We start from the raw sequence: 25,252 nt of genomic DNA on the forward strand, positions 1-25,252 counted from the left end.
AGAAACTTGATTCCTATCAGAAGTGGTGACTTCTCTTGGTTGAGCATTAGAGACCGAAGTCACTGGACCAGACACTCCTTGGTCCGCTCGCTCAACCGGATCCGATTCCTGGAGGGGACTGGGAATGATCTTTGGAAAAGGTAAAGAATATGATCTGCTCAGGGAACGGGAATTACCGCTCCCTGTAGCATCTAAATGTTGGAAGGGAAGAATCGCACCGGTAGCAGTGATCGACACTCGATCTTGTATCCTGATCGTATGATCTCCTGAACCCTTTAGTCCGGGATTCAGGAAAGCTCTGGATCTGAACAGAGGAGCGAACAAACTTATTATGAGCGGAAAAGAAAGGTCCACGCCTGTTACGAGGTCCTTTAGCTTTAGCAGCCTGCGGCAAAAAAGTGCTCTTGCCCCCAGTGACATCCTTTATGATCTCATCTAGGGTGGCCCCGAATAGGCGATCCCCCTGAAAAGGGAGATTTGCCAAAGCTTTCTTGGAACCTTGATCCGCCGACCAACACTTTAACCACAGCACACGTCTGAGGACTACTGCTGACATAGATGCATGCGCTAACAAGGGAGTGGCATCCAGGGCTGCGTCACAGATGAACTGTAGTCCTTGCATAATTTGTTCCATCAAATCAGATGCTGCCTGGGGGATGCTTCTCCCCTTTAGGTCATGGCGTAACAATTTCTAAAAAATCTTGCCAGGACCAGAGATCCCAGCAAGGAACTTAGGTCCTTACTCCTAACTTGACAGAAAAAAACTGATTTGCTGTAGCAGAGAGGGAGAGGATATACCCTCTGGGACTGCCCCTAAGGTGTGGCCAGAACGTTTTCTTTCCTGTCTAGTCCTACTCCTGTAGAGGGCAGTATAACCCGAGTTGATATTAATCAAGGAGGACTACGTCTGTCAATGAGCGACAGAGAAACCTCATTTGCCATGTCGTTGCCCACTCCGTTATTTTGTCCAGGTCATTCTGTAGGATATCTGCTACATGCTGTGCAGTTATTGCCCTGGCCAATTTTGTGTCATCTGCAAAAACTGATAACGAACTACTGATCCCGTCCTCAATGCTGTTTATGAATAAATTGAACAAGGTTGGTCCCAGGACTGAGCCCTGGGGCACCCCGCTTACTACCTCAGACCAGTCTGAGTATGCGCTGTTTATTACCACCCCTTGGACACGCCTTTTTAGCCAGTTCCGTATCCAAGAGCAAACCCTGCTGTCGATACCTGCAGACCTTATTTTATAAATTAAGCGCTTGTGGGGAACTGTATCAAACGCCTTCGCGAAATCCAAGTGTACCACATCCACTGGTCTGCCCCTATCGAGCTCACAGCTCATCTCCTCGTAGAATGTTAAGAGATTGGTTTGACAAGAACGTCCATTTGTAAACCCGTGCTGATTATTGTTGATGATGTTGTTGTCTTTAGCATACTCTACGATATAGTCCCTTATCATCCCCTCCAGAAGTTTACATACTATTGATGTCAAACTGACAGGCCTATAATTTCCCGGGATATGCCTCTGGCCCTTTTTGAATATCGGAATCAGGTTAGCCTTCCTCCAATCCCCTGGTACATCTCCTGTCCTAATACTGTCAGCAAAGATCAGGAACAGTGGTCTAGATATAACCTTACTGAGTTCCTTGAGTACTCTCGGATGTACGCCATCCGGGCCTGGTGATTTGTTTGTGTTAAGTTTATCCAGCCTTTCCCTGATTTCACCCTCTGTTAGCCATAGTGGCAAGTCCTGTGTATTACTACTAACCATACAGTCATGGTCAGTGTACCCCTTCTTTTCCTGTGTAAAGACTGACGAGAAAAAAGCATTCAGCACGGTTGCTTTTTCAGTGTCCTCTGTAACCATCCTCCCATCATTGTTAATTATGTGTGCAATATGCTCTGCCCTAGTTTTTTTGCTGTTGATATATTTAAAGAATTTCTTTGGGTTTTTTTTTTTTTACTATCCTCCGCTATTTGTCTCTCAAAGTTGATTTTAGCCATCTTGATTTCTTGTTTACTTTTCTTATTTGCCTCCTTGTATTGCTCGAAAGCCGATAATGTGCCCTCTGATTTATATTTCTTGAAGGCATATTTTTTTCCCCTAATACGTTTTTTAACACTACGGTTTAGCCAGCTAGGTTTGGCTTTGTCTCTTCTAAATTTATTTACCATAGGAATGCACTGCAAGATGCATTTGCTTAATATGTTCCTAAAGCATTCCCATTTTTCCTCTGTGGTCATGGGTCAGATGGTGAATGCACCGACAAGAAACAATGCGGTACTTGACCTACTGATTACCAACAATACAGACCTGCTCACGGATATGGAAATACGGGCAACTTAGGAAACAGTGACCATAGGTCAATTAGTTTCAGTATTAATTATAGTAATAGGAAACACAAGGGCAATATAAGAACACTGAATTTCAAAAGAGCCAATTTCCCAAAACTGCACTCTCTGCTAAAAAATATCAAATGGGATAGAACCCTGGGAACAAAGAACACGGAGGAAAAATGGGAGTGCTTCAAGAGCATACTTAACAAAGGGATTGACCAGTGCATTCCAAAGGGAAATAAATTTAAGAGAGCAAAACTAAACCCTGGGTGGCTAAACTCCAACATAAAAATGCATATTAATGCTAAAGGAAAGACCTTAAAAAAATACAAGGCTGAGGGGTCATTGGCAGCATTCAAGCATTACAAACAGTTTAATAAGAAATGTAAAGACGAAATCAGGGCGGCTAAAATAGAACATGACAGACATATAGCGGAAGAGAGTAAAAAGAACCCCAAAAAATTCTTTAAGTATATAAACAGTAAGAAAGCGAGGCCAGAACACATTGGCCCCATAAAAGACGATAAGGGAGTTTTGGCCACAGAGGACAGGGAAAAGGCGGAAGTGTGAAATCATTTCTTTTCTTCAGTCTTCACAAAAGAATTGGGAGGCTACATTAACCCAGCTTGTAAGGCCAAACTAAACAACACACCTCAGAAAATACCGCCATGGCTAACGGATGATAGACTTAGAACTAAACTAGAGAAATTTAACATAAATAAATCAACGGGACTGGATGGCTTGCACCCAAGGGTTCTTAAAATGCTCAGCCAGGTGATTGCCAGACCATTATTCTTGATCTTTAGGGATAGTTTAGACGGGTATGGTGCCAGCTGATTGGAAAAAAGCCAACGTGGTACCAATATTTAAAAAGGGGCCGAGATATATTCCGGGTAACTATAGGCCGGTCAGCCTAACATCAGTAGTCTGCAAGATTTTGGAGGGGATGTCAAGGGACCACATACAAGACTTTAGTAATGGAAATGGTATTATTAGTAGTAATCAGCATGGATTCATGAAAAATCGTTCTTGCCAAACCAATCTATTAACCTTCTATGATGAAGTGAGCTGCCACCTAGATAAAGGTAAGCCTGTGGATGTGGTGTACCTGGACTTTGCAAAGGCCTTGACACCGTTCCCCACAAATGCTTACTGTTCAAACTAAGGAAGGTAGGTATGGACCATAAGGTGAGTACCTGGATAGAGAACTGGCTCCAGGGGAGGTTTAAAAGGGTGGTGATTAATGGGGAGTACTCAGATTGGGCGGGTGTGGAAAGCGGGGTCCCCCAGGGTTCTATCCTGGAGCTAATCCTGTTTAATTTATTCATAAATGATCTAGAGGAGGGGATATCGAGTAAAATCTCAGTATTTGCGGATGATACTAAACTAAGCATGCCAATATCTTCTGGGCAGGATGTGGAAACCTTACAAGCGGACCTGAACAAAATAATGGGTTGGGTAACTACATGGCAGATGAGGTTTAATGTTGAAAAATGTAAAGTAATGCACGTGGGTGCCAGAAACCAGAAAGCAAGCTACTCATTAGGGGGGGAACCTCTGGGTGAGTCTAGGATGGGAAAGGACCTGGGGGTACTGGTAGACAACAGGCTTGGCAGTGGCATGCAATGCCAAGCCGCTGCAAGCAAAGCCAACAGAATACTGGGATGTATAAAAAAGGGTATTCACTCCAGAAATAAAGAGATTATTCTCCCACTCTACAAGACTCTGGTCCGCCCACATCTGGAGTATGCTGTCCAGTTCTGGGCACCGGTCCTCAGGAAGGATGTGCTGGAAATGGAGAAAGTCCAGAGAAGGGCAACAAAAATAATTAGGGGAATGGAGGACATCAGCTATGAGGAAGGACTACAAGCACTGAACCTATTCTCTCTGGAGAAGAGACGATTGAGGGGGGATATGATATCAATGTACAAATACACATGGACTTTGTAAATAAACCACAGTTGAGTTTCACCTAGATTCTGCTGTCTATCTGTGCCTTTTTCACCATGCTGTGACTCATCCAGGGGGTCATGCACAACCCTCTAATGAGTTAATTCCTCACAAAATTTATAAATGATATAGGGTCTGGGCAGGGGCATATCATGAAATCAGTGGGCCTGTGTGCAAAATAAAAAGTGGGCCCTAGGCATTGATTGATTGAGAAATAGCGCGTCGCTGTGAAATGTGGGCGTGGTCTAATTTGCTGTAGTATAGAGAAGAGATGTAGCATGCAGGAGAGGAGTGTGGAGTGTATGGCAGGGGGTAGTATGTGCAGGAGAGGGGTGCGAAGTGTATGGAGGTAAGTAGTATGTGCAGAAGAGGAGTATGGAGTGTATGGAGGTGGGTAGTATGTGCAGGAGAGGAGTGTGGAGTGTATGGAGGTGGGCAGAATTTGCAAGTAAGGAGTGCAGAGTATACGGTGATGGGTAGTGTGTGCAGGATGGTGTCAGTAGTTCCTTATTTTTATCATTTTATATTTTTTTGTATTTTTTTTTTTTTCATTTTTTTCAAAGTGCTTTTTGGGGGCCAGTAGATGGTGCCAGTACGGCAGTGGCATAACTTTTATTTGTACTATTTTTTAACATTTTATTTTTTATTTTATTTTTTTTACAGTTTATTTTTGTATTATTTGTTTTCACGAGTGTGTGTGTGTGTTTGTGGACAGTGTCAGTAGTTTTTTTATTTTACTATCTTCTATTTTTACAATTATGTATTTTATTATTTTTTTTTAAATAGGTTTTTTCACAATGCTTCTGGGAAAGGGAGTGGGGCTGTCAGTAGGGCAGTGGATGGTGTCAGTAGTTTTTTTTTTATCTTTTTTTTTACAATTTAGTTTATTTTTTATTTTTTTCACAATGCTTTTTGTGGGGAAGGGGTTTGGGGCAGTGGACAGTGTGGACAGGAGGATGGTGTCAGTAGTTTGTTTTACAATTACATTTTTTAGTATTTATTGCATTTTTTATCAGCCCTGTTGGTGGGCTTTGGTGAGATATCAGTGGTCTAAACAGACCCCTAACATTTCCCCTTTGAGACAAGGGACTGAGGACAGAGATTCCCCAAACCCTTTCTCTGCAGCCTCAGTATTGAAAACACAGTGGCTCCTGTTCATTCCTAAACTAAAGGAGAATAAACACAGTTTACTATGCTCAGTTGTCAAAGGACACAGGAGCGATCGATAGTGATCACTCCCTGTGTCCAATTCAGAAAAGGAAGGGGCTGCTAAATGAAATATTTGCTTGCCCCTTCCTCCGCTCTCCATCCTGACAGATCCCCCACAGGAGCCGGCGGGAGAGGAGAAGAGGGAAGCCAGCTGCAGGGGATGAGAGGGGCCAAAGGAGGAGCACACAGGGGACCGGAGGAGGACACGGGGGGTGAGGGGGTGGGCTGGATGAGGAGCACACAGGGGGGCTGAAGAGGGAGACAGTTGCTGTGATCGATGCTGTGGGAGGGACAGTTGCAATCCCTGATCTCCCTATATGGATTTTCAGCTGACAGCCACAGGAGGGAGAGGAGGAGAAGCGACTGTCAGCTGAAAAGCCATACAGGGAGATCGATGCTTGCAACTGTCCCTCGCGCCCCTCTCGGGCCTGCGTGCAGTAAACACCCTGCACACAGGGATGATATGCCACTGGGTCTGGGATTAAAAGTACTATTTCAGTGTTTGCAGATAACACCAACAGCATTGAGAGTGCACTTCCAAAAATCCTTTTATTAAAGCTTCATATAACAAGTGGTTGACAGATGGAGCAGGGGATAAAGAGGTTGACGCGTTTCACGCAAATGTTAGTGCTTAGTCATTACCTATTGGAACTAATCACCACAATCATCTATATACAGCTCTAATGTGTCATTAGGTTACAGGTCAGCTAACCAATTCATTAAAAAAAATATTATTTCGCATATGTTGTTGCTATTATACAATGATGATTTTGCTCCGAGTTCAATTAGTGATTGAGATTCTTTCTGGTAGTGGATCTGGACCAAACTCTTCACATAAGATTTGAGTGTATGTATTGTGTACTGCAGTCGAGTTTTCTTTGTGATACCAGCTGAGAACTTTTTTAATTGGTTAGTTCATCTGTAACCTAATGATGACACATTGAAGCTGTATATAGGTGATTGTGGTGACTAGTTCCAATGGGTAATGACTAAGCGCTAATATTTGCGCAAAACCCATCTACCTCTTTGTCCCCTGCTCCATCTGTCAACCACTTGTCATATGAAGCTTTAATTAAAGGATTTTTGGAAGTGCAGCCATCCGCAATTATTTCCTTATAATATACAGCATGCGAACTGGGCTAGCACCTGACTAGTATGTATGGGAATTAACTAGAGACTCACTCACCTGGAGCAGCTTTTTTTGTTTCATATTCTCACTATGCATTTGAAACGAAAAATGTATTTATAGCCAAAATTATCTTGGTTTTAAATACAGAATACATTTATTTTTTTTTTTTTTGTTTTTTTTTGTTTTTTGCTGTTGCCTAACCAAACAATCTTGTTTCACAAGTAAAAAACGCCAAGGATGTCAATCACTGTCTGAATATCTTTATTGGTGCTAGGTGAAGTGGTAACAATTACAGCTTAGCATTCACATGAATGGCAATAAATGGATCTGCAGCTGAGCCGCTGATTGTGAAACGGGCAGAGCCATTGCTGCTCACAGTGATCTGTACACCAGTACAGCGGGTGCCTTCTTTCTGTCCAGAGATTACATCACAGTATGTGCCAGCAGGAAGTCCAGTGTTCAGAGTAACATCCATGTTCCTGCAGGAATAAGGCAATGATTAAATGATATAAGGAATGGGTAACTCTCAGGTATTGTCACCCACTAGGTTTTTGTTTATCTCCTTAGTGAGATCTCACTGCCATAGGTCCTTGGTGTTTTCAGTTTCACTTTGTTTCACTTTGGAATTTTGCAAGCTATCACCGAATTCCCATACTGGTTAGTAGTTCTCTACTTCCATCTAAATTCAATTAAAAAAAATCCAAGAAGTAGAATGCTTTTGCCTCCTATTGGCCATGGCATTTATACATATATAGGAACTCAAGAGTAGAGATTTCTCTAACTGGTCCCATAGAGATACGAGATAAAATGTAGGTAGTTTACCTCTCCAGTGTCCACCAAAATATAACCTTAAGATTATGAATAATAATGATAAAATCTGAAGGCAGACATAGTTGTTTGCAAATAGATCTGCTATTTGACTGTATTCTTGCAATAGATCAACTTGAACCTGTAGTTTATGTTTATGTTGGCACTCAAGAGAAATTAAACAGCACACAAGCCTGTTATTATCCATTAGGACACCATTGTAGCCAATGTTACAATGGTGGCATGGGGCAAGGCAGAGCTCTGAAGATAAAGCAAAGTCGGTCCCTGCTGAACCGGCTGAATTTCAATCCATCTATGCAGGGCTGTCTTTAACACAGGGCAAAATGGGCAGCTGCCCCGGGTCTAGTCATTGTTGTGGGGCCCAAAGCAGCTGCCCCTTGAGCCCCCAAATAGTTAATAAGTGGATTCAAGAGGGCCCAAGAAATTTTTTCCCAGGGTCCAATCAAGAATAAAGACGGCCCTGCATCTATGACCAGCTTTACTGCCTACCTGCAGTAAGTCAGCCCAAAATAGTGATGCGCCTCTAGAAATGTGTGGGGGTGGCAAGCACCCACAGTACATGCAGGTTTTGAAACCTTTCCAGCTTAGAACCAGGCTGAGGATACTAAACCTGCTTCAGGTACTTGCTGGCACAGCTGCGTGCCTGCATGTCATTTCTATCAGCATTTTTCAGTATTCTCAAAGTGACTCTCAAAACTATGTTTGATGATGGTTAAGAGGTTTAAATTGTTTTCTTGGGTCTTCAAAAGGACTCGTTGGGTAACTGCTGTTTGAAACCAATATTAAAATCACTTACCAGGTCTCATTATTAAAAACAATGAATCCCCTATTGCCACGGCCAAAAGCAATTTGATTTCCTGCATTGTCCCACCAGTTAGTAAATGCTTGGCCATCAACTGTGTTACGGAAGATTACCATGTTCCTAAAAGCAAAAGAAAAAAATGTATAAAAAAAAAGGTCCTATACATAGAAATGTACTTCATGGATAAATCTCTCGGAAATAAAGGTGTATATATCATAATAACCTGTCAGATGCTGATTATTTTCCAACTTATATGTTAATTTACATTTATAATCTGGTAGCTTGGAGTTCTGAATAGGGATGTAACGATATCGAAGATATCGCGATATCGTATCGTCGTGGTCGTCTCGATATCGTCGTGGTCGTGTCTCGATATCGTCGTGGTTGGGTTACAATATTAAAAGGACAGGTATCCGTCAAAAAGCAAGAGGAATAAACACAGTCCCGCGGAACAAATCATTGTTAACTACATAGACCAGAGTTTAAGGATTTTTTTTACTGTTTTTTTTTTTTTTCTTGCAATGTAGATATTTTGATCTTTCTGATGAAAAACGTGAACATAAGCTAAATGATAGGTCAGTGTTTTTTTTAAAGGCTTTTTGACTGACTATTTTATTTAAGTTTAAGTTATGTTCCTAAATACCAGTTTTAAAAGGTTGCCTTTATTTGCCTTGCACATTTAAACCTGACTTAACTTGATCTTTGTTTGCACTTAAAGGGAATTGCCTATTGTTTGTTTACAATTGTTCTAGCTGCTTCTTAACTTGAACATTGCACAGAAGAATCAATTATGCAACCAAATATTACTATACAGAATATTGATGTTCCTGACTACAACTTGCACTTTAAAAGCACTATGTGATCAGTGTTTTATGTTGTCATGGATCCATAAATACAACAATAAATTGCCTGTTGACTGGCAAAAGCAGAATAAATGTCGGTATTTTTTCGCTATTATCATCACAAACACTATCATGAGCTATTTAACAATACCGTGAGCTTTTCCACAATATCGCAATAAATATCGTACCGTGAGGTCAATATCGAAATTGTATCGTACCGTGAGATTTTGATATCGTTACATCCCTAGTTCTGAATGTAAACTATATGTAATGCTGGGGACACAGGGCTAAGGCTGACCATAGATGGTTCGAATCTCGTCTGTTTCAGCTAGAACCGACCAAGATTCGAACCATGTGTGAGCAGGCTTAATGTACCAAGTTGATAGATCGATAAACTTGGGTACAACCAGCTTGCTGGATTCACTTACGATTATCGCTAGCAGCTGCTATAGCTGCTTGCAGTAATCAATGTCTTCTCCCAGCGGGGAAGGCTTCAGGGTTAACAATGTTAATTGAATTAGTACGATAAAAAATACAAAAATTTTGTGCTGGTTTTCTCTTTTTATCTTTTCAGGTTTTCAGGTGCATGGCTCCTTCCCGCCACCTCACATCCTGGTTACTGATAAGTTGTCACAGAAAACAGCTATTGACAGAAGGTTCTCACTGCTTTGATCCTGGGCAGTTAAAATTGTATTAGAAGCTGAAATCAAACTTAAATTAAGCAAACAATGGGGGTGAAGTGTTTTCCTTTATAGGTTCCAACATCTGTGGTCTGTTTCAACAGTTTAAATCTTCAATCAAGCTGTCACCTCCCCTCCTTCCCTTTGTCACAGCTCCAGCTTTATTGGGCTATTGCTGCCCAACAGGTGTGGGTGGACATTGTTTATGGTGGTACCTGGTGATTGGTACAATTACTTGGTGCTCGAGTCCTGAAAGACTGAGCAGGTGGTTTGGGTAAAGTTTTAATGGAGGTATTGGTTTGTGTATTTAATGTTACAGGTCTAGTATAAAAAAAAGGTAAAGGGATTCTGTTTTAAACCCAAATAACGGGGCTGCTGTCACAATTTTTCACATTTTAGTTTCCTGGCTTTCTCATTTATCATAAGTGATCAGATGGTTACAGTGTAGGTGGAATCAGGGTGCTTGTTTGTGGGGTTGTACGATCCTACAGTGATCACAAGTCACCACATTGACTTTAAAGGAGAAGTATGGCCAAAGCTTTTTTTGGCCATACTTCTCCTGTGGGTCATTGCCCTTAGTTCTGCACTCAAAAACTCACACTCACTCACACTAAAGTCTGCTGTCGGCTGATGCCACAGAGCCAATCCAGGCTCTGCAGAGATCCGAACAATAATGTCGGGATCTGCCCAGATGCCTGAACAGCAGCTGGCTCAGCCTCTCAGCATGCCGCTGAAAGCCTGAGCCAGCCATTCCCACCCCCTCCACAGCCCGGCGCTTCAGCACAGAGCTGGTCACTAACAGTCTTTGATCACTCACTTCTAGGTGTAGAACCCACGAAGGATAGCTGCCCCATCAGACCGGTTGATGCAGCAGCCATCCAGGTGAGTATGAATGTTTAATTTTTTACATCCCATGCTTCTCTCTTAACTCACTTAATCTGGCGCCATCTGTGCTCACAGACCCAATCATTGCCACAAGTTGTGTCAGCATTAATAGTAACTGCCTTAGTTGATCCATCAGAGTTGCTTGGAGGTCCAATCCAGTCATTGACATCCTGGAGAGTAAAAAGAACCAGTCAGGTGTAGTATAGATGTGTCTCTATTTTTTGTTTCACACTAGTTAAGGACAAAAAATGATAACAAATGACAAAAAATGATAGGATAGTTTGAAGCAGGGAAAAAAGGATCACAATAATTTGTGTTTTTGAAAATGTTCATTACCTTTCCGTTGACAAAGTTTCTTGTCCAACGAAAACTGGACATGACACGTGTGACACCATAGGGATGTGCCAACATAAAGGCAACGCCAATTTTGTACAGGCTGTAAAAATTAGAAATAAAAGAGGTTTGTGCATATGAAACAATGTATTATTAATTTTTCGTATTTGTGTTTACAGTAAATACTTACCGGGATTCCCAGAAGGTAAGGATGGAAGCACCTCCAGCACCGTGTCCTCTCTGGTTATCATGGTTGTCAACAAACACCAGGGCTCGGTTGGAAGGCATGAAACCCCATCCTTCACCCCAGTTCCTATAGGGCAAAATAGTGATAGGTAAATCCTTTTATACAGTTAATGTTCACCACACAAGAATCTTTTACTGCACTGAGTGGAATATCATACTAGGGACAATTTTAGACATGAGCCAATTAATGTCCTGGCCTGGACACAAACTGGGAACTTCAATGCTTCAAGGCAGGAGTGCTAACCACTAGGCTGCTGTGCAGCCCATGAAGATGTGTCTGTACTCACTTTAGGTATGACAGCTTTTCTCCGTTCCATTTGCGAACCACATTGCCAAGCTTGGCTCCATATTTGAACTCAGTCACACGGCCAATTCCATAGTATTCGCTAGCTGAAATTGCTTCCCCACCCAGATCAATAACCTATCAGAAACACAAAAACATAATATATATCACGTTGTTTCCATATTCATGTCATGTCAGGTCAAAATTAAAATAAAAGACCAAAAATTCTGTTAGTGTTAGAACACAGTGACAGACAAAAAGTAGACGGTTTTAAGTAGATATTTTTTGAAGATATTAAATGAAGTGTCACACTCTATATCTAGGTGATATTGTTGGGCTTAAAGCGTAAGTAAATGCTAACAATGAAACTTTCCTACTTGCCACTTTTTAGTCCGTAATTATACCACTCAAACCAGGTTGTTATATCTGTTCAGCTGTCCTGTGACTTGTGCCTGTGTTATTTTAAAGATACCATTGAGCCCTCCCAGTTGTTATGTTGGGCTACAGAATGATCAGTCTTTATGTTGTGGAGATCAGGGAGTAGGTGAGTCTGAGTAGCTTAGAAAAAGAAAACTGAGCATGGCTGACATCACTCAGTCCTCGAAAATGCTGTGCGTTGTCAGCCCACAATGGGAGTTATGAGCTATCATGTTACACATGCATTGATGTTTGCTTGCCTTTAACCAATTGCCGACTGTATATTGCAGTTATACTGTGGCAAAGTGGCACGGCTGGGCTGGATCACGTACCTAGTTCATGATCCGACACTTCAGAGTCTGGGTTGCACATGCGCGCTGCCGATGACCTTCTCCCGCTGTGATTAGACACAGCGGGAGCTAATCTGCAGGTACCGCGGACTCTATATTCGCCAGCAATAGCCGATCATTAGGCAAAGAGCCAGAACGGCGATCTGCCTATGTAAACAAGGCAGATCGCTGTTCCTGTAAAGCAGGAACATGGATCCAAGCCTTCCCCTAGTAAAAACACCTCCCACACAGTGCACAAACACTGGCTAGGCATAACCCTTTGATCGCCCCTGATGTTTAACCACTTCCCAGCCAGTGTCATTAGTACAGTGACAGTGCATATTTTTAGCACTAATCACTGTATTAGTGTCACTGGTCCCGAAAAAGTCTAAAAATGACAAAAGTGTCAGTTAGTGTTTTGTTTGTCTGCCGCAATAACGTATTCCCACTATAAGTTGCTTATCACTAACATTACTAGTAAAAAAAAAAAAAATAAACAAAAATATCCCATAGTTTTTTTCACCAAAAATAGGTAGCAGAATACTTAGTGGCCTAAATTGATGAAGAAACTTGATTTTTTTTTTTTTGTTGATTGCATATGTTTTATAGCAAAAAGTAAAAAATATTGTTTTTTTTTTCAAAATTGTCAGTATTTTTTTGTTTAAAGCGCAAAAAATAAAAACCACAGCAGTGATTAAATACCACCAAAAGAAAGCTCTATTTGTGGGGACAAAAAGGAAATAAATTTTGTTTAGGAATAGCGTCGTACGACCACGCATTCGTCAGGTAAAATAATACAGTGCTGTATCACAAAAAACGGCCTGGTCATTAAGGGGGGTAAATCTTCCAGAGGACAAGTGGTGAAATACTTTTGTCCTTTCCTCATTACGTAGCTAAAGGATGCTCTATGTAGTTAGTTCCACCTTTCTTCTTCATGCTTTAGTCTCCATTCATCACACATGCTGAATTATGGTGGAGCTAGACACGCTATGATTTTTGTGACCTATCTGCTGTTCATCTGTAAAGATCTGCACAGTTTTCTTATTAAAGCTTTCTATGATGTGCAGCATGTCATTTGGATCGAGTCACTGTTTGCCAAGCTACTAGGCTGTAAGTTAAGTTATTTCATCACAACTGGCTCAGTTATATAGATCACATTTTTCGTGCTTAGATTGCTGAAGCAGAACAGGAGCCGTCTACATTTTTGCCGAATAATTTTTTTTTCTGTTATAGCATCGAAAACTGATGCAGCATTTTACACACACATTGTGCATTCACATCAGTCCCTGCCCTCAAGGAGCTTAAAATCATAGGCCCCTAGCTCACATTCATACATACACACACTAGAGCAGGCTTTGTTTAATATTGCCGGGACAGGCACTTTGACATGTGAGTGGATTACTTTTATACTGAATATAAAATAAAATAAATATTAAATAAAAGGGTTTATACTATGGTGCCCCTCTTGTTCTCCCCTTTAGTCTATATGATGACGAGAGGTAATATAGATGGGATACAGCTGAGAAACTAGTGCCCAGATTGCCTTAGACCCCTTTTACACTAGCGGACCGTTCAGATCCGCCTGTCAGTTTTTCAGGCAGATCTGAACAGATGCCCCATGCATCTCTTTGAGCATCAGATGTCAGCGGAGACATGTCCGCTGACATCTGATCCGATCCGGTCCGTCAAATCTGGATGGATGGAAACCCTATTTTCCATCCATCTGGCGGATCGGATCGGATGAGAACGGTTCCCCCATAGAGAACAGCAGGGACCTGACAGCTCCGTCTCCACACACAGCACAGAGACAGAGCTGCCATCCGCCTGCTCAGCGGGGGATCGGCGGATTGATCCCCCGCTGAGAAAAACGGAGTCCGCCGACAGACTCCCATGTGTGAAAGGAGTCTTAAGCAAATCATAGAACACATTCTAACCCACTTTTAAAATAAGGGGTCACAACATCTGGTGAGTTCTCGCTAATTAGGAGATGCTCACAGATGTGGGTTGTGTGCAACACATTGGGAAGAGAGAAGCACTGGAGAAGCACAGTGGAAGTATTGAGAAACACTTTGAGGGAGGGTCTTCTTTTTGCCATTTTAGGGGTATCAAGCTTTTTGCCGAGTTTAACAAGTGAGGAATTAATGTTTTCTTATAAAGAAGGTGGAAACAACGAGAAAATTAGAACTACTAAGGAGCTGGGGGGAAGAGGAACAAGGAAATTGGGCAGAAATATGGGTAGAGTGGCAAGATTTTAAACAAACATGTGATTATAAAATTATTCAGGGAGAAGGTGAGACATAGTAGAGGCAGGATGAGGGAGGGGGGGGGGGGGTAAATAGTACAACGTTAGCTTTGAGAAGGAAAATATATAGAAGGGAAATATTGATAAACAAGATGTAACAAGTAATGTTTTCCTTTGAAATGTATGTTATAGATTTTATATGAGAAAAATATTTAATAAAGAAATATAAAAAAAAAAAAAAAAGAAACATTTTGTACAATATTGTTCTCAGTGGTGGAGTTAATAATTGTTTCCTATAGCCTGCTGATTTGGAGGACTGGACACTTTTACAGCACTGTAAACATTGGAATAGTACTGTTGACAGTATTGTGATCAGTGGTGGAGTGTCTTATTTGCTGGATTCTTTTCTGATTATGATAGAGCAGGGGGTCTTCAACTATGGCCCTCCAGTTGTTCAGGAACTACAATTCCCATCATGCCTAGTAATGTCTGTGAATGCCAGAGTTTTACATGGGATGTGTAGTTTCACAACAGCTGAAGGGCCGTAGTTTGGAGATCCCTTTAATAGAGCACTGGCACTTTATAACACTGAGATTTGGAATATTGCACTGAGTTCACTATAGGTGTATTACTTTGATGTGTTATATGCTTTTGTTACTTATTGATATAATTGATGCATTGACACACAAAATGAACTTTATTATTGACTAGCAACTCCTTTTTTTTTTTTTTTAAATAATATTTTTTTAATGTTTTTCAGCTTTTAATGTGCTGTTATGTTACCACACAGCTTTCCCTCTTATCCTCTTCCAGCTATCAGGGGCAGGTTCGTTTTGAAAGCTTGTGGGCAGTTTTCTACGTAACTCAAAGTTCACTGCGCTACGTAAGAGTGAAACTGTGTTACAGAAAACAGGGTGTGATTGGCAAGGGGCATGGCAAGCTTATCTGACCATGGAAGATACAGGTATGCTGTTTGTTGGCTTGGCATCCTGTTCCTCCCAAAAGCAAGACCTGGGATGCAAACTGGCCATGCAAGCATGGATCTGCTTCTGTGCTTTGCATGGTCAGTTTGCAAAAGGGAAGAAATCAATCAGGTATTTCTTTGAAATAGAATCTATAAAACAGTAATAGACTACTATGAAAAATACATATATAGACAAGAACTTGTAGATACAAAGAAATGTTTAAATGTAACATACACTTTAATGTAAGGATATTTTTTTATTCTGCTAGAATTTATTTCTCATTCTATTTAAATGAAGAAGAATTAAATTATTCAAAATTTGAAGATATGTGTGTCTGTGACTAATATTAACAAGTGAATATACCAAGGGGTCTATTTAAAAAAAAAATTTGCTGCACGAATGTCAGAAACATTTGTGCAATCAGAATGAAACTTCACCGCATGTTTTCTAATAGATTCATTCCTGTGTCATCAGCTCCAACTAATGGCTAAAATGCAATATAGTTTTCTGAATTCCTTCAATGAGAAAATATACTGCATTTTGGCCACTAGATAGAGATGATGATACAGGAATTATTATTTTGGAAAAAGTAAGGGGAACATTTTGTTCAGATTGCATAAATTCTTCTGTCATATGGCCAACAAATGTTTTTTTAAAAAGACCCCCAAGTATAAGCTCTTTTTGTTATATGTTAATTGCAAACTAGATATGTTTGTTAAATGATAATAATGAATAACATCCTTGTTATTAAAATTACATGTGTTAATAGTTTCTTAAACAATTTTAGCACCTTGCTTTGCTTGAATCCTGAGATAATCATAATTTATACACAAACATCAATTCTCTCATATAGTTACCTGTGCAAATTTTTCCACAATGTATTAAAAATAATAAAAAAAACACCTAAGCCATTACCCTAAGAAGCATATATTAGTATATTGTTAAACAACAGATAAATTCATACCTCCTGGAAGATTAAAGGACGGCTGCCACTTGGGAACCACTTAGTGTTCAGGTTGCTCAATCTGCTGATAATGTTAGAAACGTCTCCAGGCCACATATGTTTGGAAGCATCCAGTCTGAAGCCAGCTACACCAATGCTGATAAGGTTATTTAGGAAGGCAGCAATTTTTCCACGGACATATTCCTTCTCCAGTGCCAAGTCCAAGAGGCCCACAAGTCTGCAGTTTCTCACCTGTAGTTGTGGTATACATGTGAAGTTAAATAAATGTCATCAAGTCTATAAAAAAATATAAATATATTTTTTTTTTTAAGGGAACAAAAGGAGTTAACTCATTGATCAGAGGAAGTGGGTTTAAGAAGGACAGGAAGTTGTAGATTGGTGGGGTGGAGTATAGAGGAGACTGTGGATGGTGGACTTTTGTACAGCCGAGAGGGTGCATGTCAGTTGCCAGGGGAACCTGTTGCCAGGGAAACCTACCCACTCCAAAAGTGGGGACTGTTTGACTACAAAAGCAGCTATGAACTCTTCATGTCGGTGAGACTGTTTTTTCCTTGTGTTTTTTTTTTTTTTTTTTTGCTGCTACGAAGCCTGTTTAAGTTAATAAACATTTATTTGGTTGCAATGCCTGTGTCCTGCGATCCAGCTGATTCTCCAAACATTGCTATATATATATATATATATATATATATATATATATATATATATATCATACAGGATGCCAGGGATGGGGTCTTGGCTGGGTTTTATGGGTCTTATTTGTTGGGGTTGTGGTCCATTAAAGGGATGACATATTACAGGATGAAGGACTCAGGGATTCTCACCTATTTAGGGTGAGGAGTTCCAGGGTAATATAGTAAAAGGGGAAGACTGACTTGCAGTTTCCCCAGGATTATCCTTAATCCATTTCTACAAAGTTTTGCAGATGCCTGCTGGGTTGCTGCTGGTGCTGGATAAAGAACATATTTGTATACTACAAATCAATGCTGTGACCTGGGCATCATAATCTACATTGGATAAGCAAGCAGCTTAAAGAAAATTGTAGTCAGTTCAAAATGCTGCCAAGAGTGAACAACTTTCTTACCAAGCAACAAATTATTGGAATCTCCAACAATTGCTAAGCCATTCTTCTACAGAATACCATTCAAAGATTTCAAGGTGTGGAAAGGTGTTTTAAATTGCCTTCTCTCAGTGAGCTGTGCTGTATGTATTGTATTGAGGCCGTGCTCCGCCCCGCTTCCTCTCAGTGAGCGAGGACTGAAAGCATTATATCCTCACTGAGCTCACTGAGAGGAGGCGGGGCGGAGGCAGGGCAGAGCAGTACAGCTCATCTCCTGTGTAATAATGCGAGATTTCATGCCCTGAGATACATCCCAGCACGCCCTGCGAATCGCCGAATGACGTAATCGCTGACCGGACCCGGAAGTGAGGAGAGGATGAATAAAGCAGAAAATAAGGTATTTACTAGCAAAAAAAAAAAGTTTCCATTGGTAAAAGTCGTTTTAAAGGGGATTACATATATCTAAAGTTACTAAAATGGGTGGAACTCCACTTTAAGCCATTCTTCTACGAAATACCATTCCCTTTTTCTAAGGCAAAAAAAATGCTAATTTAAAAGATTTCAAGGTGTGGAAAAGTGTTTTAAATTACAAATATAAACAGCTTATATTCTTTACAAAATCAGAGAAAACACAACATTGTACCTGATTAACATCTCCATAGTTCTGGATTTCTTTATTATTAGTATAACATTTGCCATCATTGAAATCCAGGTTAGAATAGGGTACTCCAGAGAATTCTTCGGTTCCAGCATTGAAATAGCTTCCACAAGTTGAATGTGTTCCCGCACCACCACCTGATCCACACATGTGGTTAATGACGGCATCAACATAGATATAAACCTAAATTGCAACACATGTCCAGTTATTACCCTGATATACCTTGTTTTTTTTATAAATCTGTATTTTTCCTATATTAAATATGAACATATTTGAATTAAAAGGAATATGCCAAACTCAAAATATTCTATATTATATAAGATTACATCTTATAAATTAAAGTAAAACTATAGGCAATTTTTTTTTTCTTCATTTTGGATAGAGCAAGGGAAGGTTATAGCCTGTCCGATTTTTTTTTTTTTTGCCATCTGTGTTCCATTGTGGAGATTTCTCTTGACTTGCTGTCCCATAGCCAAACAGGAAGTGAGAGAAAATCCTGACAAATTAAGAAAATTCCTTGGAGACCCCCAGGTATCCAGAACTTGTGTCCCCATTGGAAGATTTCCCCTCTATTACTTGTCTGGGGATGACCTAAGGGGGGCACAGAATGGCAATGAAAACTGACAGGTGTTCTAATCCCTCTCCACTCCATCTAAAACAAAAAAAAAAAACAAAAAAAAGTTTTGCCTTTACTTATACTGTAAGTTGAACATCACAATACATATGACTTATTACCCTGCTTTAAGAGGGAGTTAGAAGACTCTGGTGCTCAACTAGTATTTGACCATCTCTTGTTCTCCTGCTGTCCTGTTAGAGGTCTCAATATTTCTACAGTAGCTCTTTGTTAAGTCTGCTGCTGCTAATAATGCATTTTGATTTTAGATTTAACGTAATCATATAACGTATCACAAAAACAAAGGTGTTGAAGCTTGAATGTCACAGAGCCGCTTGGCATAGAGTAGTATGTCCCCTGCATTGTGCTTACCCCCAGTTCGGGCCGATTTAGGTTTGGTGCCAGTGTCTTTATTCTTCTCCTGCCCGCGGGAGGCAGGCTGCGGCATCCCAGGGCCGGCGCCATCTTGGCTGGCAGGGACAGCTCCACTGCCTTTTTTTTGTTTTCTCCCCCTGGTCATGGCGACTACGGATCGCAGCATACATTGTACCGCTGCGTGCAGGGGAGACTCAGGAAGATGATTCTGGTGTTCAGGAGAAGATAGCCAGCCGGAGCAAGAAGTGAACTACCGGAGTAGCGGCGGGAGCTCCGTGAGATGCGACTGCTAACATGCTCGTGCGGCCACACCCCAGATCCAAGGTATTGAAGCTTGGCATCATTATGAACATGTTCCAAGAGCAGTACGATCAATGTACACAGCACTGTATGGGGCTCGTTATATTATACCAAGCCATTCAAATAATTACATGGCCAAGTAGAATTTACAACATTCCTACCAAAGTCACCCTAGGGTCAATTTGACCAAAACACTGTGATTTGGGACTGTGGGGAAAAAACCTAAACTGGGAAATCATACAAACTACAGTATAGGCATATAGGCATCAATGAGAGTCAAACACAGGACCCTAAAGCTAGAACATAGATAGGATAAATAAAGGAAGGCACTTATAAAAATTTCTAAGTGCATAGCTCCAAATCTTCTAAGATGCAAAATATAGACAACCCTCACCAAAACGTATTTAGGCGAAGGGTAAAAAAACCTTTCACAATGTGCTAACCCCCCCCCCAGCGCCCCTTAAACACTTAGCTGAGCCTGATCTTAATCCAGCGCTGTGCCTGTCTGACGCAGCTCTCCTCTGCTCTCTCTCTTCTTACAGGAGAATCGGCAGCAGTGAGAACCATTGGCTCTTGCTGCTGTCAGTCAAAGCCTGTGAGGAGAGAGTGGGAGATGGGGCTGAGCCAACCTGTGTGTGTCTGTAGACACACACAGCCCAGCTCAGGATCGAGCCTGCATGAGTGTCCCCACAGCAAGTGGCTTGCAATAGGGGCACTCAGAGAAGAGGAGGAGCCAAGAGTACCAGCGGGGGGACCCTAGAAGGGGAGGTTCAGAGCAGTTCTGTGTAAACCATTTCACAGATTGGATAAGTATATTATATTTGTTATACATAAAGTTGCATGACAAGTTGCAGCCCATTGTTTTTATTAGCACCCATTCAGATCGGTGTGACTGATTGCGGTCAGTGCAGGTGCAGGTGCCTGCATTAGTTTGAGGCCACTTTGGATGCAACTTAGTGCCCGAGAATGTAAAGTCGAATCAAAGTCGCACTCAAAGTTGTATAAAAGTAACGTTTCAAAGTTGCACTAAAGATCGTGCAAGTGTAAATGGAGCCTTAGCGAGCTGTGGGTTAGGAAGGATGCATTACCTTCAAGCCGAAAAATGGGCTGTGGCCCACTGAGTATTTTGCTGTCCACTAAAAGAAACTTTGAAGATAGAGGGATCAAAAAGAGTTCTTAAAAAGAATACACTTGATAGACAATTCATAGAAACCTATGCATGTAAGTAAACGACTATTGCTATACTGGCATTCATACAGTAAAAACATAGCACGCAGTATAAAATGTGTGTATAATACATAGAAGGAAATGATAAGAGTCATACCCCAACGTTGTTACATCTGGTCACCATGTCTCTGAACTGGGCCTCATTACCGGATCTGGAGCACAGTTTGTAGCTGACTGGCTGGTATCTCTCATACCAGGGTCTCCAGGGATTGCTAACAATTATATTCTCGTTTGGTGGGGAGATCTGAAGTAAAAAAGTAATTACAGTCAGTAAATGTGATGGCTTTAGAATTTTAATAATAAACAAAAAATGCATCCATGTACGCCTTTTTTTCTAAATTCTTTTTAGATAAGCATGGCTTTCTGAGCCTTAGTATTAAGCTGACAGGCTCAAAGAGGCATGCTGACAGATACCCATGTGTAGAGCTGCAAGAACTGGAAGGAGAGAGCCAAAGGAGCTGACTGGTACAACTTGATTGCGAAGGGAGAGGGTTGAGATGTATCGATCCTCTTCCACCACTCTGCTACCTGACCAAGTTCTTCCTGTGTTAGGGCCTGCAAGCTGCAAACCCAAGGAGACGAGCACCTGTTCTTCACTCCAGAATCTGTAGAGACCCCTGCTGTACCGATCACAGGCTCTCTCCTTCCAGTCACAATGCTTGTAACTCTGCCAGTTATCTCCTTAAGCCTGCTAGTCACAGCTTGGCACTCAGAATGGCATATTAGCTAATTAACTCCTGTGCCTGACAGCTCCCTCACTGCTATTACCAGCCTGCCCTACACCAACATTGTGACCAGCAAAGGACATTTCTTCACTACTGCTTCTAATAATTATGAGTATGCACACTTTTTCATGAGCAGTTCTTCCTATTATTCCTAGGGACAGGTGTTTGTTTTCTATATGTTTAAGTACTTAAGGACCTTCCTTGTCCAGTGATGTTCACATAAGGGTGCTGGTTCAATCAAAAATATTTTTTTACTATACACTAAACTTTGGTGTGGCCCTCCACAACAGTCCTGGTTTCTTATATGGACCCTTGGAAAAATGAATTGCCCACCCCTGCTTTATAGGCTTGAACAAAGCTGCTTGAAGACTTCTGAAAGCTCTACATAATCTTTGCAAAACGTTGCTGCACACACTACTCCCGCACAAGCGTATGCTCATTTGAACAAGGACTTTGAAACTTTTGAAGCTATAGAAGCCAATTAGGATACACTGACCTGTACACTACCAAATCCATTGGGAGCGAAGTATCTCTCACATCCTGCAGAAATAGTTGCAATTATGTCAATCCTGCACACATGCATGGGAGTCGAGGCCAAGGAACATTGCTCTGAAGGAATGGCATGGTTATGCCGTCCCTTCAGCGCTCATGTGCTGGTGACGTAACCAGCTGCCAAAAGAGCGAATATGTTCTAAACAGTGCGTGTTTAGGAGATATTCATTTTACCTACAGGTAAGCGTATTTATTATAAGCTTACTTTTAGGTAAAAATCACAAAGCCGACTTTACTACCACTTTAATGATGGGGCTGAGGTTTTTCCATGGCTGTAAGACTCAGATTGTGAAACAGTGATTAAAGCATTCTTTTGTATGTACAAGGACTGTGGTATATGTGTGCCAAGCATACAGGTTGTATTTACCTATGCCCCATTAAGCCCCTCCCATTGTTAATGTTAATGCAATTCGGCCAAACCCACTATTCAGCATTGTCTTATGTGCTGCCATATTCCCGTCCTCTTGCTGCCCAAGGATGCCCCAGTTCTTTCAAAATCCTAGAAATGCCCTTTGGAGGTGCTAATTAGACTTTCTATACCCCAGAACAGTGCTTTCTATAAAGTTGTGGAAATTTTCCTGCGTTACAAGCTAAGTACTCACTGTGGGTAAGATCATACATGCAGCTGAGTCGCACCCAGAGCTCTATGATTGCATATTGCCTAGCTGTAATAGCTCTTACAAAATGAAGGAGGCATGGTAGGATGTTTACAAGTAGGTAGCGCATAATTGGGAGTCTCTGCCAAAAGGCAATAGAACATAAAACTATGTTTTATCCTTTTTTTTTTTTATTATTTAGTAAAATTCATTAAAATCATGATAGGATAGGCATAATTTATGACATAATATATGTATATGCAGTGCCACTCCTGAAGGAGCCGCTTGGTAAATTTGGGTTCTCTGTTGCTCCTTGACCCCAAAAACAGCCTTAGCCCTCTGACACACCTGGCTGAATGCAAATCACCGCAAACACGTATAAGGACACAAGTGGAAAATCCTTTTATCCTGGCTGAGGATTATTACCAGCAAATAGATTGACTTCCGGTTTAAAATAAACATACTTATTATATTGGCAAAAGCTTAGTACAAACAGTAGAACATAAATGTACACATAGCAGATTAAGTTGAACGTAACCTGCTAAGCAAAGTAGTAGCTATGCTAGAATTACTAAAGTCAACTTTCTATTTCACTAAGTGCCCACCCCTGCTTTATAGGCTTGAAAAAGGCTGCTTGAAGATTTCTGAAATCTCTACATAAGCTTTGAAAAGCTTACTGTACAAACTACTTCTGTACCAGTGTATGCTCATATGAACAAGGACTTAGCCATAGAAGCCAATCAGGATCCACTTACCTGTACACCACCAAATCCATTGGGAGCCAAGTATCTCTCACATTCTGCAGCAATATCTACCCAGCGCCATTCAAACAAGTGGACCATAGAAGTCCTGCCAGCCCGAAAATTTGTATTGTATTGGGCGCAGCTAAGCCCCACAAATGCAAAAAGCAGTAGGAACTTCATCTTGGACTCTACAGTAGCTAGGCTTCTCTTTTTTCCAATTTAAATACTGGAGTTATCTTCAAAACCTGACGTAGCGTGAACACGTCAATACACTCCCAGATGTGGCAGGTGAGTGCACACAAAAATTTCTCACTGTTATATAAAATTCTCTAACGTTTAAAAGTGTTGTTATCTTAAACATGCTTACTTATAGATGTTTTTTGTACCAATAAATCATGCACTCATTTTAGGAACAAGGATGCACTTATATAATGGGGTCTCTGGGTTCATGCATTAGATATGTTGCTGCCATTCCTTCCCCCTGGTGCACAAATTCTATTAAGTGATATATACTGAATTTTGGATTTTCACTAGTTGTAAGCCATAATTGTCAAAATGTAAAGAAAGAAATGCTTGAAATATATAACTCTGTATGTATCACATCTATATAAAATATGAATTTCACTTTTTAAACTGAGTTACTGAAATAAATTAACTTTTTGATGATATTCTAATTTTATGAGATGCACCTGTACAGGTCCCTCTCAAAAAATTAGCATAACTGAACATAATTTTTTGAAGGTTGACTTTTTTTTGTATTAAAAACACTTTTCTTTTATTGGTCGGATGAAATATGCTAATGTTTTGAGATAGGAATTTTGGGTTTTCATGAGCTGTATGCCAAAATCATCAATATTAAAACAATAAAAGGCTTTCACTACTTCAGTTGTGTGTAATGAATCTAAAATATATGAAAGTCTAATGTTTATCAGTACATTACAGAAAATAATGAACTTTATCACAATATGCTAATTTTTTGAGAGGGACCTGTATATTGTGAGTCCCGGTTTTGTATAATCAAAGTTTAGAACATACAGTGAACATAGAGGTCCTTTGTGGTTGGATTCTGAAGCAAAGATAGGCTGCTAACCTGTTTAGATATACAGTATTTCTTGTATACTGTAAGAGTTAAATGTGGCCTTCTTGATTTTTGTCACTATGGGGTTATTTACTAAAACTGGAGAGTGCAAAAATCTGGTGCAGCTGTGCATAGAATCAGCTTCCAGTTTTTTTTGTGAAAGCGTAATCAAACAAGCTGAAGTTAGACGCTGATTGGCTACCATGCAAAGCTGCTCCGGATTTTGTACTCTCCAGTTTTAGTAAATCAACCCCTGTATGAAATCGTTGATAAACCTTATAGGATACTCCTCTATGGGGACTCTGCTGGGTTAGTCCACTACCCAATGGTTGGGGGAAAGGAGCAGAACTGACTAAGGAACACGGTGACATAATTTGCGTCACATTGCTCTTCGGAATGGAGCACACCTTGACACGGCCCATATTGGGCTGTCTTTGTCCCACCTACATGGAAGCATGGGGGCACACGAAAAAGAGAGGGGAGGTTGACAGCAGCCAAGAGGTGCCCTCTGTATGGAGCTATCAGTGGTGGTTATGTTCCTGGACTCCTGACGCAAAGGTAACAGGTGGACTATGTTCCTTCCCGTCTCTCTCTAAGTGGCAATTTTGCTTCAGTTTTTTTTTTTCCCCTATGAACAGTGCCTTTCTTCAAAAAGGAAAAACAAGTATTGCAGCTCTGGACCAGTGATATCTTTAGGGATGTGCTGGATTTCTATTAAGTGAAACATCAGGTGACAGATGTCTTGTGCACAACCTGCTAATACCACCTGCAAGTACGAAGGGATATATTCAATACTCGGGCTAAAATGTTACCCTAAATTTAGGATCTTATTTTTAAGTCATACCAAAATACTGATATATTGAGTTACAACTGATGTATGGCT

General features: G+C 40.8%; 1 protein-coding gene across 1 annotated transcript; it reads right to left on the reverse strand.

Moving 5' to 3' along the window:
* Positions 1-6,918: 6,918 nt before the first annotated feature.
* On the reverse strand, positions 6,919-23,486 carry LOC309561487 (pancreatic alpha-amylase-like; the record flags this gene model as incomplete). The annotated part of the gene is made up of 10 exons (XM_082265434.1): positions 23,304-23,486; positions 20,773-20,919; positions 18,146-18,343; positions 16,446-16,676; positions 11,533-11,666; positions 11,190-11,312; positions 11,003-11,102; positions 10,715-10,836; positions 8,254-8,379; positions 6,919-7,108 (listed from the first exon to the last, which is right to left on the reverse strand). The coding sequence occupies exons 1-10, from the start codon at positions 23,469-23,471 to the stop codon at positions 6,919-6,921; spliced, it is 1,539 nt and encodes a 512-aa protein (XP_082121560.1). The 5' UTR covers positions 23,472-23,486.
* Positions 23,487-25,252: the final 1,766 nt, after the last annotated feature.

The sequence above is a fragment of the Pelophylax lessonae genome, assembly GCF_965119305.1.
Source record: "Pelophylax lessonae genome assembly, chromosome: 8".
Taxonomy (NCBI): Eukaryota; Metazoa; Chordata; class Amphibia; order Anura; family Ranidae; genus Pelophylax; species Pelophylax lessonae.